Below are 18,392 nucleotides of genomic sequence, written 5' to 3'. Positions count from 1 at the left end.
CTGTCTCAAACCCCCCACATTGCGAAGGTTAAAAGAAAATGATTTGTTTTTGTATTGGGTAAACACAACGATGGTTCGTTATGAACTTTTGGGTCATGTGACCCGAAGGCAGCATAAGAGTTAAACAAAAAGCTCTGTTTTCCTGTCACATCACCCATTTCTTCTTTCTCCCCATTTTCTTCTACACCCTCGGTGTGTCAACCTAATTAGTCCCTTCTCCCTTTATAGGTAAGTTTATCTTGCATAAAACAAGTCAACAATGTTTGTAAAGACAGAATTCGTACTCCTGATGCTCTTTCATCAGCCCAAGTCACCCATACAAACATACCAACACAGTCATGTGTTCACCCTCAGTAGGGACTGGTTGTGTAGACTCCATGCTGTCATTCTTGCTTATGGACATGGCTGGTTCTGGCAGGCACTCAAAGCCCCAGCAACAGTAACCATGTTCCAGAGCCAAAAGAATATTCCATAAATGATTCAACCCATTGTACGCTTTCATGCTACACCTGGGAGATGAGCGTTTTACATGGTTACACTTCATCAGTCTTCGTTCAGTTATTCCCCTAGACTCCTCTGTAGTGTCCCTCTCTTGTGACTGGGCATGGAAAAGTATTTTCCAGAATGTTAGAAGCTAAATCAGGGGACAAACTCAAAGTAGATTTGCTAACACTCAAGTGTAATGACGTTTTGTGTATTATAAACCGGTTATTCAGCGTGTACGCACATGCACATCTTGGAAAACAGAGCTGGGACATGTATGATGACAAAATGCCTGGCAAATTCTGGTCTGAACATAGATGATGAAACAAGTTCAAGACTGAAATGCTCCTGTAGCGGATGTATCACATTGACAAAACTCTTTTATTCACCTTATCAGTTCCATTTCAAATCACATGAGGAAAGGGGCATAAGAACTTGTGAGGTTAATTTTAAATGTAAGCAATGTACATTTCAATATATCAAAAGATTCCTAGACTAATAGTTCTAAGAAATACAAAAAAGTTGTAGATTATAACATATAAATGTACCCAAAGGGTAATTACATCCATTTTCCATGTTGTATATCCATAGACACCTAGTTAGAATGGTATACATTCAGTCGTTATTGACATCCAGTGTATGTAATCTGAGGTGATACAATCTTGAAAAGACAAGGATGTTAAAGTTATCCATACTGTAGACATAACAACCTCATACATTTTATCACAGTAAGAATTTTGAGAAAAATAATTGCAGTGGGTTATTTCAGGTGATGAAAGCTCTACTGTTAAATTGCAGGCACACACAATCCAACACTGAAAGGTTCTTGAGTGATTGAAACATTGAAACAGAATAAGTCATCTAAGCGATGAACTTTCAGTACTTCTTTGGTTACCCCATAACACATGAAGCCACCAAAATTCTAAGAAATCCTTTGAACTGGATTGTGTGTGCACCTGCTAGAACTGAACCCTTTCCAGCATGGCACTCAATGGTTTAGACAGAAGGAGTATTTAACATTCTGGATAGGCTTTGGGGGGCACACACCATACAAACAAGCCTGCACTGTCTTCTTCATCTCCTACCACACAGCCCATTGGTTGGGATGGACATCTCATTATGACACCCATGCATGATCTTACTCAAAGTGAAGAGTCCACTTAAGAGTGGTCAGTTTAAAATGATGTTGATTATTAGAAATGTACAGAACACTGAAGATTTTTTTTGTAATCAAACTTATGTCAATAGTGACATCTTAAGTTCCTTACTTTTAATCTCATCAAGAAAAAATTGTGAGCAGGTGCTTGTACATGATAACATTCGAGTGGTGACCCTGAACCATAAGAGCTTTCCAACTCATTTGCCTAACCTTTAGTGGATGTGACTTGTAAAAATATCGACGTTCATGTCGCTCCTCGAAAAAAGCGTTGCTCTTCCCTTGCGTCCTTCCTCTTCCGTCACTCCACCTGTTCTGGTTCGGCGTCCATGCAGGTCTCCCAGGGGTTCTGAGGCATATGGGGCATCGAGAGGAGGAGAAGGGCGATGCCGGTGAGGAAGAGGAGGACAAAGCCAGCACAGGCACACGCGAAAGACCAGGCGTAGGAGTACTCGATCCAGATGGTGTCCTCACTCTCAATCATGCGCTTGACGGACTGACGCATCACCTCCACCGAGATGATGGAGCAGAGTCCTGGGATTGGGTAAGAAAAGAGGTTAGGAGTCGTCCCTACCGATTCTAGATCAGCAGGCGCAGAGAATCAGAATCAGAAGGGATTTTATTCGCCATGAATGTTTGCACAAACAAGGAATTTACTTTGGCAGAGTCGAGCATTACCCCAGCCAAATGTATAGTTGACCACAACGGACAAACCCTTTGAATCATATAGAAGCGTCGTTTTGCACAGTGAACTAGCCCCCAAATCATTCCAACTGCCACCCCTGTGTGCAGCACTCTCAGACAGTTTCTACGTCTTTGTTATTCAGTCGTGGGCCTACCTGCAAATGCAAAGAACATCCCAGCAGGCTTGAGGAGGTAGTCTCGCCCTTTGCCCATGAACGACCCCACCAGACACAACGTCCCCAGGATCATGAAGGCCAGGCTGAAGATGGAGATTGCGGCTGCAGAGATGTTGTACTCTGAAAGAAGCCCAAATCATACATTTTGTAATTTATAATATGATACATGTTTCAATGATATAAATGAAGATTATTGTAAACTTTTCAAACAGTGGCGCGCAATCACTGGAAAATAACCTTTTCCCAAACAGCATGACTCAGCATGACTCAGTAATAGATTTTCGGCAGTTATACTGTAAGGTTGTGGCGCTTGTTTGACTGAACTAGAGCCCAGCAAGGCTCTGCTGAATTAAAGAGTGAACACTAATTATGACTTTACAAAGTTATTAAATCAGAATCAAACGTGGAGGCTGGGAACACCTGTGTGGATGTGGTGTGGTGACTGTTGTTCATTATTTTTCTACACATGCTATCAACAAACAGCCTAGAGGACAGCTTAAAACGGATGATTGTGTTACTTGCATCATTCTGTCTCAAAATCAATTATATGCGTTACATTCCCGCACAGAGACTAATTGGGCTTCTGAATGCATGCAGATTTTTCAATTAATCTTTAAGTTCTGCCCAGGAAAATACATTGATTGGGCATAATTGAAATGTCACATGGAGAGACAGATTTTGGCATATAGTCATTTGGGGAGTCATCTCTATATGCTATCGAAGCTAGGCTAACAATTAATGTGGATATTGAAAAATAAATTGCTCTTGGTCATATTTGAATTTAGTTTGTAGCCTCTTTGTTAGGAACCACTTCAGTTACAAATTAAAGATCAATCAAATTAAGTAAGACATTTCTACAAAAGGTTTACCGAAACTCAATGGTAGAAAGTCTTTTTATTCCAAGCCGCTTGGCCAGCCATCACTACTGAAGTCAGTGCAGGGATCTTTAGCTAGGCCTTTAATCTACTGCCTGCTCGCTTAGAAAGCATGCCCAGGGGGAAAGCCCCTCCTCAGGGTAGAGCCTTCAGTGAGATGGGCCCAAGCTGGAGCTCACTCCCTTTGAGCTCCAACCTTCTAGTCCAGTTCTCTTGTCCTCATGAAGCAGCCCATAGGAAGGAAATCGAGCACACCGTCTTTACATTTCATATAACATCGGAGTTCTCTTGTCCTCATGAAACAGCCCATAGGAAGGAACTCGAGCGCACCGTCTTTACATTTCATATAACATCGGATTGAAATATTTATTTCACGCTCGATTGCAGCTTTACTTATTGAGTTCCTCAAGTGAGGTTCTAAATGTGTTGGCTTTGGTAGATTTGCTTGGATAGATGTCCCCATGGTCAGATCCATGAACTTTATATGATCATCTCATGATATATTGAGCAGTGGAAGATCACTAGGGGGGTATGGAATGGGTCAGTGCTGATGCAGTTAAGGGCTATGCCTCTAGGGTTAACCATTAGCATTGCAATGGCAGAACACGCGTGTGTGTGTGTTTAGGTTGTATGTGCGTGTTGTGGGATGGGTAAAATGTGCCTGTATGGGGGTTGGAACGTGCAACTGTATGTTGGTGTGCGTGGATGATGCGTCTGTGTGGATGATGCGTGTGTGTGGATGATGCGTGTGTGTGGATGATGTCCAAGATGGGGATGATGCGTCTGTGTGGATGATGCATCTGTGTGGATGATGTCCAAGATGGGGATGATGCGTGTATGTGGATGATGCGTCTGTGTGGATGATACGTGTGTGTGGATGATGCGTGTGTGTGGATGATGCGTCTGTGTGGATGATGCGTGTGTGTGGATGATGCGTCTGTGTGGATGATGCGTCTGTGTGGATGATGTCCAAGATGGGGATGAAGCGTGTGTGTGGATGATGCGTGTGTGTGGATGATGCGTCTGTGTGGATGATACGTGTGTGTGGATGATGCGTGTGTGTGGATGATGCGTCTGTGTGGATGATGCGTGTGTGTCGATGATGCGTCTGTGTGGATGATGCGTGTGTGTGGATGATGCGTCTGTGTGGATGATGTCCAAGATGGGGATGATGCGTGTGTGTGGATGATGCGTGTGTGTGGATGATGCGTTTGTGTGGATGATGCGTCTGTGTGGATGATGCGTGTGTGTGGATGATACATCTGTGTGGATGATGCGTGTGTGTCGATGATGCGTCTGTGTGGATGATGCGTGTGTGTGGATGATACATCTGTGTGGATGATGCGTGTGTGTGGATGATGCGTCTGTGTGGATGATGCGTCTGTGTGGATGATGCGTGTGTGTGGATGATGCGTGTGTGTGGATGATGCGTCTGTGTGGATGATGCGTCTGTGTGGATGATGTCCAAGATGGGGACGATGTCCACAGCACACACAGTAACTCCCTGTGTGTGAGCGCTGTGTGTGCGTCGCACAATGTGTTGTGATGCATAAGGAACCACGTGCATCCGGGCTCGAATCCGCTCCCTTTTACCCCGAGATAACATATTCAGACAGCTCTCCGCGTGTGCTTGGCACCCCGGCCCACTCGACATGGGAGGGGGCCTGTCTTCATATGATCCGAAACATGCTTAGAGTGGGCTGGACATGCACACGGTTGTAGATGTGTCTCTGGGGTTGGGGCGGGAGGCAGTGACCGACGTTGGCGCTGTCATCCCGAGTTCAGTCAGTGTTGCTTGCTGAAGCAGAAAGCCAGCCTCTCTCTCTGTCTTTCTCTCTCGCCTTATAATCAGAAGAAAATACGTTTTTGAAGCCTATTGGTTTAGTAGACTGAGGTTGTGTGAGCCCAAAGGATAGTATAGAGTAGATCTTGATCTTCTCCCCATTTCCACAGGTGCTACCTCTGAGGTACACTCCAGCTGATTTCAGAGTTGGTTTGTACTGTTCCCCACATAATATAACAGTTAGTGTGTCCCTGTGTCGTTCTACATTCAATACAAATATTTTAAGTTCAGTATGCTATTTTTCTCGTTGAAATGTTCATGTCCGGAGGAGGGGATCCCTCAGTGAAATGTTCCTCCTACGGTAGTCTCAGTTTTTTTCCTTGGCTTCTTTGAGGGTTAGGTTGGTTAGTTGCAGAACTGTGGGCATCTGTGAAGCTGTTATGACATCACTTGTAAGAAAAGGCAATACAAGCAACATTTGATTTGATTTGACAAAGCACAAACAAACCTACCTTTCTGGGTTTTGACTTCAAAAATCTCAGCCTCTTCTCCTGGGGTGAAATGTTTGAAGTATGTACAGTTCTCCACTGGAAACAAAAGAAAACTGTATCTGAGATTGAAACTGAGGTTTCAACATATCAAACTATATGTCTACAATTCCATTCAATTGCATCCAATGAACATCACACACGTTTTACACAATGCAGTCCCATACTTTAATGTTTAAACAATCTAGCTTCTAAACTCTACATCTACACAACCTAGTCTTACAAACCTGTAAAAAAAATTGCCTTTGGATTTACAACTACACATAACTTTGAATCAATCTCTGCTCCATCTTTGAGAAAAGTCTATTTTACAATGGGGGTTCGTCTTCTACTCCTGACGCAACTACTCAAAACGTTCAACGGATGCCACCGGAAAGATGTCTCATCAAACTGTTTGCACTGGTTACGTAAGACGTCCCTCCTCTGATCAGTTTGATTGACAGCTTGTCTGCTTTAAAGTGTTCCAGCACTTTAATGCTAATAGCACACATCCCATTCACTCAGTTTGACCCGCACAAGGTGCTAACCCTCAGGGATCAGTGCTAACCACTAGCAAAAGCTGACCCACTGAATGTGATCTCGGGGATTCGCACAGGGAGTATCGCATTACCCTTTGATGCTGAGCCAGATGTCAAAACAAGCGTTTGAATGGATACAAGACCAAAGTAAGAAGAGGGCTCGTTTCCCTTCCTGATATTTGGTGGCCAAGCTCAATATGAGATTGCTAATCTGTAGGGGGTGACTTGACAGATGTGTGATTCAAGTCCTTGCAATTCTTGTGTATCTAATCCTCATTCCCAACCACTGGTGCCAGGGGAATGATAATGGCAGGTTTTCATGTGTGAATTAACTATGGGAGCTAAGTAGAGTAAATGATCTAGTCAGCTTCAGCACTAAAGCTTTGAGATAAATCGCACTTGATTGCTACAGTAAACCAGGTTTGAGGGATAGCCCCCTTCTCCAACCCATTGTGATCCTAAAATAATTCTGAATGTGTCTGATTGAGATGCTTTAGTAAACAATTGTTGTTTCAGTCTTTGTTAAGTTGTGAGTATTAAAACAATGTTCATCTAAGCAAGTAAAAACACAGGAAATAACAGTGATGTATTTTTTTCTTCCATATGAGTAACTTTGTAAAATATCTAGACCCATGCTGACAGGATGTTTTTGTCAATTAGGACATACTGGCCATCAAGGGGAAATACTGAGGTGGTTACTAAGCAACAGGCCTATCCGCTTTTTTATATTGGAAGGCAGGCAGGGCCATGGGAGAGATCCTAGCTGTGCTCCTGTCACAAACATACACTTCTATGTTTGGTTTGATAGGATATAGAAAAAAAGAATGAATGAAAGAGAATGTGAGATGTGCGTGTGAGATGGAGAGAGAGGGAGGGAGGGAGGGAGGGAGGGAGAGGGACAGGGACAGGGACAGGGACAGGGACAGGGACAGGGACAGGGACAGGGACAGGGACAGGGACAGGGACAGGGAGAGGGAGAGGGAGAGGGAGAGGGAGAGGGAGAGGGAGAGGGAGAGGGAGAGGGAGAGGGAGAGGGAGGGAGAAAGAAAGAAAGAAAGAAAGAAAGAAAGAAAGAAAGAAAGAAAGAAAGAAAGAAAGAAAGAAAGGAAGAAAGAAAGAGAGAGAAAGACGGGAGGTATGACATATTCAAAGGGCATGATGATATCCTCGATGGCTTCGAGTCGCTGTGTTATTTCCCAGCCCTCTTGCCTCGAAAAAGACGCAGTCCGACGCGAGCATCTCGTTTAGACTTGCCTCTGCCACACCTCTTCTTGGTGGCGCTGGTCGTGGCTCTGGAAACAGAGAGTGTTTCATGGCTCTTGCATTAGACAGCCGGCGCCGCATACCTCAACAAGGACCTCTCAGACCCGTGTCTCGGATCTATCGTCCTATCAACCCCCTTACTCATTAATGGAGACCCCGTAGTCCAGGAGTTAGGCCAATCACGCTGTGCCACAGCTTGGCTTTTTATGGTTTAATTACCGCACCCCCCTCACCCCACTGTCGGAAATACACTCACACTCGGTCGTCTTTGGATTGCACATCTGGCTCATGGGCGTCGTCACCTGGTGAGATTCAGCTCTCGTCGGTGCTCTCGCAGGATGCAGCGAGCACCTGCACCATCACGTGGCTCGCTGGACGTTCGGTAGATTCGTCAGCTTGGCCATTAACACCCTCTTCGTCTCGTCAACAGAGGGGGTCTGGGTTAGCCGCAGACCTCCAAGCCGGTGTTTTCATTCGGTCTACTTTATTTGGCCTCATCTGTCAGTGTGGTCACAGCTGAAGACGATTCTACAGACTATATCCGGTTGCATACGGGCATGCGGTGAAGGTGCATAACACTGGAATGACTTTACTACACTTCAAAGTCCTGGTGAATTTAGTTGGCAGTATCACGCAAAGACAGAGGATACAAGTTCAATACAACTCACAATGTCAAATGCCTCTCTGCCTGTAAAAAGTCTAAATTAAGCAAAGCAGCACATGGTCATGAGGCGATTCATGATGCAATATCTTCCGGTGTCTTTATGGAAAGTTAGGTAGGGAGACCACACAATACTGAGATATAATTGGTTCTTCCATGGCTGCAGCCAAGCCCAAGAGTGGCATGTTCCTAAAGCACCAACAGGGCAGATTCCAGGGTTTTTGCTTGCCCAGTCCACCATGCACTGTATGTTACCCAGTCCCTGGGGAGCCTACACGATTAAGGGCCCAGTGAGCAGGCATGGGGCATGGGGCGTGGGATTTAGGGGCTCCCTTTGGGGGGCGGGGGTTGTTGAGTCCCCGAGGGAACGGGGATGACTATGCCTGGCTTGTGCAGGTGGCCCTGTCAATCTAAAAGTGCTCGGGAACTTGTGCAAACACTTGACTCCCCATCAGCTTCGAGATCAGGACAGCTGGGTATTTGCGATGCCTATATTTATCCTCCTGCGGTGACGAGTCTGTGGCGACGCCACGCTCGACAGAAAAGGGCCCTCGTGTCTTTGTTTCTGCAACACTGGCAGATCAGGTAACTGTATCCCTGGCCTGCACTCGTCCACAAACAGACAGTGAACGTTTAAACAATAAGTGACATCTGAGAGCTTTGATGACCTGGTGTAATCTCTGACTGAAGGCACATGGTCACCAATGATCTGAACCCTTACAGAACACAATGCCATGGGTCAAAATACTGATTCACTTCTGCACTTCAGTCTTCAGTGGAACGTCTTCCAATCTACATAATTGGATTGTTCCAAACATAAGGCACATGCTCAAAATAATATGTCCGCGACACTCAGTCTGTTTATGGAGATTACACAGTAATGAGTCGCCGTTTTATCGGAGATGGCAAGTGCCAAAGGCTGAACAGATACATGTCACGCACTGCATGAGATAGCTGTTGGCTTTTCTGTCATTTAGAAGGGTCCAAATACAAATTGTGTTCATTAGCAATACAGAGAAGGGGCGAAAATGTATCTCCTAGCAACTGATGGAAGGATCTCCATGAGTTATTTACAACTTGGCATCAATGTCATGTCCGTGTTCTAACTTAATATTGTGTCAGCATTGCTTGTCGTTAGGAACCAAGTAACTGATGTTCTTTTTTATAACTGTACTACTACAAGTTGACTACTTTCCTGCCTTTTTCATGCGTATTTCTAATCATTTAACAATATCTTAATTATTATTAAAGAGAGCCAGCAGCCTGTAAGATAGGTACACCAAAGGCACCTGAGCAAATGCTGAACACAATCCATATTTTCAACCCTGTGCTTCACCTGTTTGGACAACGCCTATGAACCCCATTCTCCTCCCATCCATCTGACTTCACAAACTGACCATGCTGCTAGTTTGGGCATCATACCCCACCCATTATATTCAGTCCTCGGAACCCCTGCACTCTGGGTTAGTGTCCAACCTGTTTCTGTCAATTCAGCACATGTCAAAGATGCTTTGAAAATGGATCTCAGTGAGGTATTTACGTCTGTCTGTGGTCTCTGTCTGTTGCCTGGGCCTCCCACCAGTCTCTAATTCCTGATCTACTGTGCTGGCTGGCTGGGTGGGTGGTTTGGTGGGTGGGGCACATTTATTGAGTTGAGGAAGTCCTCTGCTGTTTGACACTGAAGGAAATAACTCTTCTTCACCTGCTAGTCCAGTAGAATCCAACCATATGTGTCTCTCTGTGTATGTGTGTGTGTGTGTTCTCAAGCCCAAAAAGGAAAATTGCAAAAGGACCATCATCTTTCTAACATACTTTAAATAAATCCTTGTGGCTGGCATCTATTTCTTAGTCGTCTAATGTGAACTGACAATTGTACAGGGTCTCCGTTTTGTTCTTCGAGTCATTGATTAGGCAAAGCACTTGTTTCCTTTCAAAGGTTGGCGTTCTCCTATTATTGTAGTAAAGGTCAATGTTCAGCGCTCATTAAATAGTTTATTTTAAGGCCTTCGGAGCCTCTGCATCAATCCATGTTTGGATAGGCCCTGGGAAGATCAGAGGTTTAACAAGATTTAGTTGCTAAGCTAAAAAAAAACATCCTAGTATGGGGTGTCAACTCTCCTTATAATTGGTAACTGCAGCCTTTGAGTGAGTATTAAACAGACAATAAAAGACAAGACCATACAGGTCTGGTTCCGGGTTAGGGTTAGAGAACCTCGCACGATTCAAGTACCATACGCTTTCTCGTTCAGGCCGTTTTGTCCGCTAGGTTGGAAAAAACGGTATTTTGATTGATTCATTTGCTAACAATGGACTGACAGGAGGCCCTCTGCATTGTGATGAGTGTTGTGAGCTACATGGAACACTCACCGGTCACATTGCCCACATAACAGAAGCATGGTGGCAGTAGAAAACCATTAGCAAAGCATGTGGACCCTTCCAGTCTAACATGGTAGACCGCCAACCTCGCTTTCGCAACACTGAACTAAGTTTCAAACGTCGACAGATGTATACTCATAAAAGCTGTTCGATTCAGTCCTGCTACTAACCTATCGGGCTCTCTGAGAACTTTTAAAGAAACATTAACGACCAGTTATTAAACATGAAGGATTGTATCGTGTAAAGTCGAGAAATACTCGATATACAGAGTGTATACTCGACATGCACAGTACACTATACGAATACTGTGACGGTTTGTACTGATGACCAACATCACATGGACTCCTATGGACCACCTGATCAACTCTTGCTGTCTAGTTGGTGAACCTACCAAGCAAAGCCTGGGACATGGAGGAGGTTTAGCATTGGCACACAGAGCCAGGAGGAACAGAGACATACAGCCTGGTTCAATGGACAGGGATAAACTAGGGGTTCTACCCTAGGTTGTCGTGACCAGGTCTTACCTCCAGGAAGACTGATCGGTCCGCAGCCCTTCCCCTTGTAGTTCTCCTCGCTCATGTAGATGAGCTTCTTACAAAGCCTCCACAGGCCAAAGTGGGCCGCCTCGCAGGTGGTGTTGACGCTCTCCACTTTGGGACTCAGCACCGCCCAGTGGTCCGTCACCACCGCCGTGAACATGGAGGCCATCCCCACCACCAGCACAAAGATGGCGATCTTCACCTTTGTGCGCTTGAGCATGACTGCGACGGGTGCGAATGAAAAACGTGGATCTGAAGGGGTTTCCTTCCTTTTGGCGGGGGGGGGAAAACGAACCGAAACGGAAAGCGCCCAAGGTCCCTTTGCTTCGCGCGCACGCCCAAAAACGGTCTTCTCACAGACAAAAATCCCCAAACAGTGGTCTTGTCTGTCTCCACCTCAGCCTGCGCTCTCTTCTCTGTCTCTCGGATGGAACTGTGCCTCTGGTTTCAGGGGAAAGAAGGAGGCCAGTCGTCTGTGCCCTAGTTTTAACTCCCCTCTCCTCACCGACTGCATGGTGGTTGCGCCAGGGGGGGCCCGGGGAAGGGAGAGGGGGGGGGAGGTGGTGAAGGGGGGAGTAGGGTGGGGCATTGCTGCTTCAGACCTACAGCTGTTGAGGTGCATCAGGAAAAGTTGATGACCCAACCAACTGCCACTGTTGGGCGTGTGGGGGAGTGGGTTGGAGTGAAGGAGGGGGGCGGGGGTTAGGGTGGAGCACGGCAGTTTGTTGCTATTAATGTGCCATGTGACTCAAGTCTTCAGACTGTCCACTGATCAGGTTACATCTGTGTGGGCGGAGTGGGCAAAGGGGACGACGACGACAAGAGTGGCTCCCCTAAACGGCAGGTCACGACACGAAAGAAAGTCCGACCCCGATTTCTGTGTGCCTGTTTTCTCAGCGTCCGTGCGACGGGAAGCGGGCTCCGTCCTGCCTCTCAAAGTGTATCGGTCACACTGGACGCCAGAGGAGTTTTCCCCCTCTCGCTTCTCCTCTCCCCTGCCCAGCCCTCTTCCAACTGCACGGTGTGGATTTGAATCTGTAAACTATTTATAAGGAGAAATGTGTGTATAAACAGCAGCTGTCTGGCTGCAGGCCTGAGTCTGGCTTTGACGTTCCCTCCAGCTGTCAGAGCGATGGCGGTCGAAGCACGGCATGCCAGACTACTGTACTGTATGCACATCTGACACTGAGTCAATGCGCTAGCCTTCCTCACCTATGCTAGTCTGTCAGAGTAAAGCTGCGATGTAAAACATTAGCACTCCTATAGGTGTGACTTCTGAAAACGACCCCATCGGAACCTCCGGAACAACGATCCTTCGATTTGAAGCAGCAGGAGGCAACTTTGGAAAAACCGTGCAATTATCTCGACACAATGGTATCAGGACGAATGTCTTTGGTGCATGTCCACTTTTGGACCACTTTGTTCTGTTCTGACCCACTTACCCGTGGTGCTAAGCTGCTCTAAAAGGGTACACACACACTTGATCACAGAGGATCCTCACAGCTCAAAGCAACACTATATCTTCCCCTCTCTGTTTTACCCTACCTCTTTCACACACACATACCCGCACACACACACACACACACACGCACACACACACACACACACACACACACACACACACACACACACACACACACACACACACACACAAAGGTATGCAAACACAGTTTGTCTCCTGGCAGCTGAACTGTACACAACGTATCCTAAGGTCTTCTCTCCAGTACAATATGCAGTAGTACGCCTGGCTTATGGACCTGCATAGCATCAGACTGACCTGAATCAAACTGTAATACTTCATCATCAGTGCTTAGAAGCAAAATGCCAGGATAGTTTACCTCTCAATTGATCTTCTCTTTTTTTTTCTTCTTTTTCTCTTCTTTCACATAACTTTGTTGTGTTATATATTGGACAATATGGACAGTAATGGTATGGGTGCTGTGAATCCCAGGCACATTGTTTAAAGGAAGTCTCTGACTTTGGATGGCCCTGTTTAGGCCAGTGTTCAACTGACCTCCTTGCTCTCCTGTTGTATCGCCCCCACATCTCTGTGGAGGGATTATTCCCTTTGACACATTCCTCGGTTTGTGAAGATGAGTGCGTGTGTGTGTTTGTAGCTGCCAAAGGGAGAAGGAACAGGCGTGGTCTGTGTTCATGTGCACAGGCACAGTTTATGCGAATGTTTACTTGTGTGCTGCTGCGTGTCAAATCCCTGTCTCCAGCCCGCTCACAGACACTGATTGGCCGGGTTTCCCAGATTCGTTAAGAAGCTCTTAATGCTAAGATCTTCTTACGAACGTTCTAAGAGCTTATCAGTGGGTGATAGCAGACAAAACTCAATCTACGTTCCGGTGCTTTCCACATATTATTCATGCTTGTTTACACAGTTGAATTAGTCCTTCATTTCGACTGATTCTATCGAGACAAAGCTACAGGTGCAAACGAAAGGACATCCCTTAAAGTCGGGATCCCTGATCTCTTGTTTAACCTAACTTTGACCTTCGACCTGAGGTTTTCCCATCTTGATGGTGATGAAGCACTGATAGAGTGAGAAGACCAGGTCCAAGGGTCTGTTTAATAAGCCACTAGGGAAATGAGGTGATCCATTAGGGTGAGGCGACTGAAATAATTTGTAAGGTCTAAAACATTAAAGTACAGCTTAACTTTATTGATTGTGACTGGACAAGAGAAGCTGATTGGTATTGATTCTGGCCGTCCCAAATGGCTGCGCAGTGTCATGATTGACAACCTTAGTATGTTACTGCAAACAAAGCTTTGACTTTTGACATCTCCACCCTCATATTTACAATACGAGTAGAACATAACGTGGCTTCATGGCATACTAATAAGATAACGAGAGGCTTTTCTGAGAATCATGGTCAAGGATACAATCAGGAGAATGTAAAAAACACGCTGGTGAATGACCTGAAGGTGTTTATTTGAGATAAATGACACAACAAACCCCCAAATATAAAAACTAAACACATTGCAGACAAAATCAGTGTGTAGGTTTTTCTATAAATATTTATGTGAGTTAAATATACATTATATTTTACAGGCTTTTATCAGACAATTTACGGGTTGTTAGCTACACACAGAGAGCACGAGCTCATGTAATGGGTCTACATAAAACATTGTAGAAGACTATTAGTATGTTCTCAACCTGGAGCACAAAATGTAGATAATCATCCACTATTTATAATCGGGTAATTTAACTAAGAGCCTATACGTTCATGGGCTGTATGATACAGTTTTATTTTTGCTATTCTTCAAGACCCTTAACAGTTATCATCTTTCCATAGTTTTGTGTTCTTATGAACCTTTAATCTTTTTGGAATAAGGATATGGGTAGACGTGTCGTTTATAATTGTCACTGTGCATTTCCATAGTCATAAGACACATAGCAGGAGCTTTCAAACACTCAAGTCTTGGCTGATATCGCAGTTAAGTAACAGCTTTGAGTTCAGATGACACACTCCTCAAATCTCACTGCAACCAAAGTCCTTGAATAGGAGCTTATTAGAACTTGAGGTAAAGCAGTTCAATACGATAATGCTCACAATTCCCTAGAACACATTGTAGAAATAGAACATACTCTAGCCTCATTTGGTTGAATGGCTCAGTGTTAGTGTAACATATGACATTATGATACCCTACTGATTTAGTCGTAGGGTTATAAAGTGTAGACTGCTTCCTCCATCTTCCTGTAGTCCAAAATATCTTTACAATGATTGGTACCTTGTCCAATTTCTTCACTTTGATTGGTCCCCGTCCCATTTATGTCCATTGTGGTTGGTGCCCCCTTCTTATCCACTATGATTTGCCCACTGTCCCACTCCAATGGCTTCTTGATTGGGTTATCACCACACACCAGTAGGCACTCATGTGTCTCACTTGAGATGGGCCCTGATTGCCTGTCATGGCAGGACTGTGGTGAGTGATCCCGCTCTGGCTGATGGCAACCGGCTCTGCGAGGTGATGAGGAACAAAGAGCCGAGGATTTCCACTTCTGCCAGAAATGTCGGCCATTTTAAAAAGCAAGATACATGGTCAAAGAGACCCTATGTGGTGGAAAGGGCGTGTGGAAGGAAGTTGGAAAGGTAGAAGAGCTTGTAAGGGAGGAAGTTAGTAGCCTCAACATTGAGTACAACCTTGAAAGTAACAAACACAACACACACTTTTTTTCTTTTTTACCGGGAAGGCCACCATGCAAAGCTGATTGACTAAAGTTAATAAACATGATCAGAACCTATTCCCTTTTCATAATCATTTTATCTAACTAGTGGCCAGCTCTATGGCCACGAGGAACACATATCCTGTTATTCCTCTCCAACACAGGGGAACGAAACTCACAGGCAGACAAGACCATTAAGCTTTCTCGTGGCCGAAAATATCTGCAAGGGTTAGGGACGGATTGGCTTTGGCATGGCTGACAGCTAAGTGTAAAATGAGATTTGTGGGGGAATTACTCAAACCACATGGCTTGAACAGAGTACTGTTCAGTGGACCATTTTGGCGTAACTAAGATATATTGTTCCACTCATTCCGAGTGAAACTTGTCGAGGTCTGACAACCATTCGGTTTAGTAAACAGGCTACTCATAGGGCAATACAAGTGCAACCGTGTGAAAAAAACACAACACCAATGGAAATCCATTTTTTGATCGTTGCTAAGAAAAGGAATCACATGGAATATGAATAATACCATGCCATCAAATGATCTGTAAAAGCAACACCAAGATTAAGTGCGCATTATGCTGAAGCTTTCGGTTGAGTCGGGAGATATTTGAGCATTTGCCAATCTGTTCATTGACGATTCATGCGTGAAGTGTGTTTATTCTAGTTTCTCTGACACCCTGTGGATTCTGTTCATGCCATTAGAGCAGATCATAACAGACTATGGACGCTTAATTACATCGGTATGCCTACTTCAACTATGCCAGAAAGCCACAGATGATTTTGAGTGAGCGGGGGAATGGTTGTATCCAATTCAATGGATTGTTATGTGTTTAATCACACGTGAATCGAAAAAAGTTAACTTTGAATGGAAACTGGAATTTTGGTCCGGGAGGGAAACGTAATAACTTTCCAAACTCAAGCCCCAAATATGAATGAAAAAACGTTTACACATAAAGTGATCTCTGCTCGATATATAGACAATTAACAGTCTGTCAGGCTTTAGAGAAGATCATAAAACAACATCAAATATTAAAGTCTTTCACAACATGAATGTGTTAAATGTCTAGTTTCATTGTCCCTGAGCCTGTTGATAGAACACTTAAGACATCTGTAACCTAAATACGTTTGACAGAAATCAATCTATCACTGTCTACGTCGGAATGTAATCGATGTAAACATACATTACATTGAATATTCTATTGTTGACTCTTCTATCATAATTGTCCTGTATTCTACTTATCTACAAGCATCAATGTGCCGTATGATATGTGCGCCACTCATTAGAATGTGGCAGTGGTTCGTATAATCCTACACAGCAAATATACAGGTACATCAGCAGTCAACAAGTAGCCTACCAAGCAGCCTGGGCAGGTTCCAGGTTGTAGCATGGTAGTTGGGATAAGCCTAAGGATATTACACAGTTAGCACCAGTTTGTATTTGCAAAAATCACTCACACCAACAATTTGAATAACTTGGAAACTATTTCAGCTATTTAAAACATCTAATAAAAGGATATGCAACATTTTGGGGATAAGTACTTCAGCATTTGACAAAATATTGCTACTTATTTTTGTAACTATGTTTTCTTTTTGTCAACATATTAAGTTGCAGGCCAATATATCGGAGTTCCAGTCCACCCATTTATCCTCATGAAGACTAATTTGCCAAAGAGGATAGTGCGCTCCATCAAATGACATCTGACCATTCAAGATGGATCAGTCACAGAGAAACTCCAATTGTCCTGTGACTTTCTATATTATGTTCAACTATTACTCCTTTCCTGATATTGTATTCAGTTCCATAGTTTTTCTATCACAACGATACACTCCAACACTCATACTGGCGTTGTCCTCCTATTGACGCCATCCTTAAGATCTTTCTGGAAGCAGTTGTGGACTTGGAGGAATCGGGAGTCATGCTCGGGGCTGTAAGGCCCAGCTGTTGCACCCCCGCCCTTCATGGGGTCCCGAGCGAAGGAGTACATGCCCATGTCTGCCATCGCCATGCCCATCCCGAACCCTCCCCCTCCGACCGCGCCTCCAGACATCGCCATTTTCATCCCCACCGGCGAAGGTTCGCGGGACGGGTCGGTGGAGTGTGAGCTTGAGCGGGAGCGTCTCCGGCGGTAACGGTAACTGGGGATACGGGAGTAGGGCGAAGACGAGGAAGTAGACTTGATGAACTCGCGGCGCGCCCGGAAGCGTTTCTCTTTGTTCTTCTCGATGTAAATGTTGACGGCGAGCACGCCGACCGACTCGGCCACGATGAAGGACAGGGCGCCGAAGTAGAAGGACCAGCCGTAGGCGTAGGTGTTCTTCTTGTCCTCGTCGCGCTTGTCGCTGGGGTCGCCGGCGTTGCTGGAGATATAGACGATAATGCCGATAATGTTGCTCAGGCCTGGTGAAAAAGAGGGGGGGGGGGGGAGAGAGAGAGAGAGAGAGAGAGAGAGAGAGAGAGAGAGAGAGAGAGAGAGAGAGAGAGAGAGAGAGAGAGAGAGAGAGAGAGAGAGAGAGAGAGAGAGAGAGAGAGAAAAATACATAATTTGTTTATTGGGCTGATTTGGTCGTTTTGCGTGCCTGTACATTCATACAAAGGAATATGTGTAGCTCTATGTGTGTTGAAAGTTTTTCACATACCTGCAGCCACAAACAGTATTCCGCCACTTAACAGGATATTGTTCTTGGTGCTGTAAATCCTTCCTATGACCAAACAAAGGCCTCCCAGAAGTAGCAGGATGGTACTAAGGATCGGAAAGAGGCTGGATGCCCTCACAATTCCTGCACACAAAGTATAGCATGCTGGCACAGTTAGCTCAAAGTGGATTGTAAATGCAGCCTTCGTAGTGGCATGCTATCATCATCAGCTGTTACCAATGATGTGTGCCTCCCAATGGAATGCACACACTTGCTATATTAGCATAACGTGTAACTTTAAGGGTGCTAAAAGTGCAAAGTATGTGCACGAGGACAAGCATGAGCGCGATAGTTTCGCTACGCGTCATACAGGAACTTCCCTTGCTACTTACTCGACTCACAAATACTCATCTGCCATGAGCGTCACCTTAGCTCCACGCACTGTCATGACATCATGTTTTTATGAGAGAACGCTACAGAAGTCGAGACAAATCGACGATGTCATGTCTAAGGGCTCT

General features: G+C 44.9%; 2 protein-coding genes across 2 annotated transcripts in view; both read right to left on the bottom strand.

Annotated features, from left to right (window-relative positions):
• Positions 1-845: 845 nt before the first annotated feature.
• LOC124483668 (voltage-dependent calcium channel gamma-1 subunit-like) lies at positions 846-11,578 on the bottom strand. The gene is made up of 4 exons (XM_047044202.1): positions 11,048-11,578; positions 5,670-5,744; positions 2,479-2,619; positions 846-2,173 (listed from the first exon to the last, which is right to left on the bottom strand). The coding sequence occupies exons 1-4, from the start codon at positions 11,280-11,282 to the stop codon at positions 1,941-1,943; spliced, it is 684 nt and encodes a 227-aa protein (XP_046900158.1). The 5' UTR covers positions 11,283-11,578; the 3' UTR covers positions 846-1,940.
• A 2,410-nt stretch (positions 11,579-13,988) lies between these two features.
• LOC124483700 (voltage-dependent calcium channel gamma-4 subunit-like) overlaps positions 13,989-18,392 on the bottom strand; it is a 5,112-nt gene continuing 708 nt past the window's right edge. Inside the window, exons 2-3 of the mRNA XM_047044245.1 lie at positions 17,878-18,018; positions 13,989-17,638 (exon numbers count right to left, since the gene is read on the bottom strand). Coding sequence (XP_046900201.1) covers positions 17,076-17,638; positions 17,878-18,018 — 704 coding nt within the window. The 3' untranslated portion in view covers positions 13,989-17,075. The remainder of the gene's footprint in view (positions 17,639-17,877; positions 18,019-18,392) is intronic.

Source organism: Hypomesus transpacificus, chromosome 21 (assembly GCF_021917145.1).
Source record: "Hypomesus transpacificus isolate Combined female chromosome 21, fHypTra1, whole genome shotgun sequence".
Lineage (NCBI taxonomy): Eukaryota > Metazoa > Chordata > Actinopteri > Osmeriformes > Osmeridae > Hypomesus > Hypomesus transpacificus.
This window is presented reverse-complemented; position numbering and strand designations above follow the sequence as displayed.

What these genes read in the sequence shown, in the direction of transcription:
- LOC124483668 (XM_047044202.1), bottom strand. Translation starts at nt 11,282, where the DNA reads ATGCTCAAGCGCACAAAGGTGAAGATCGCCATCTTTGTGCTGGTGGTG. An exon ending in ACCGATCAGTCTTCCTGGAG is followed by an intron (nt 5,745 to 11,047) that starts GTAAGACCTGGT and finishes TTTTGTTTCCAG; the next exon opens with TGGAGAACTGTACATACTTC. An exon ending in TGAAGTCAAAACCCAGAAAG is followed by an intron (nt 2,620 to 5,669) that starts GTAGGTTTGTTT and finishes GGCTTCTTTCAG; the next exon opens with AGTACAACATCTCTGCAGCC.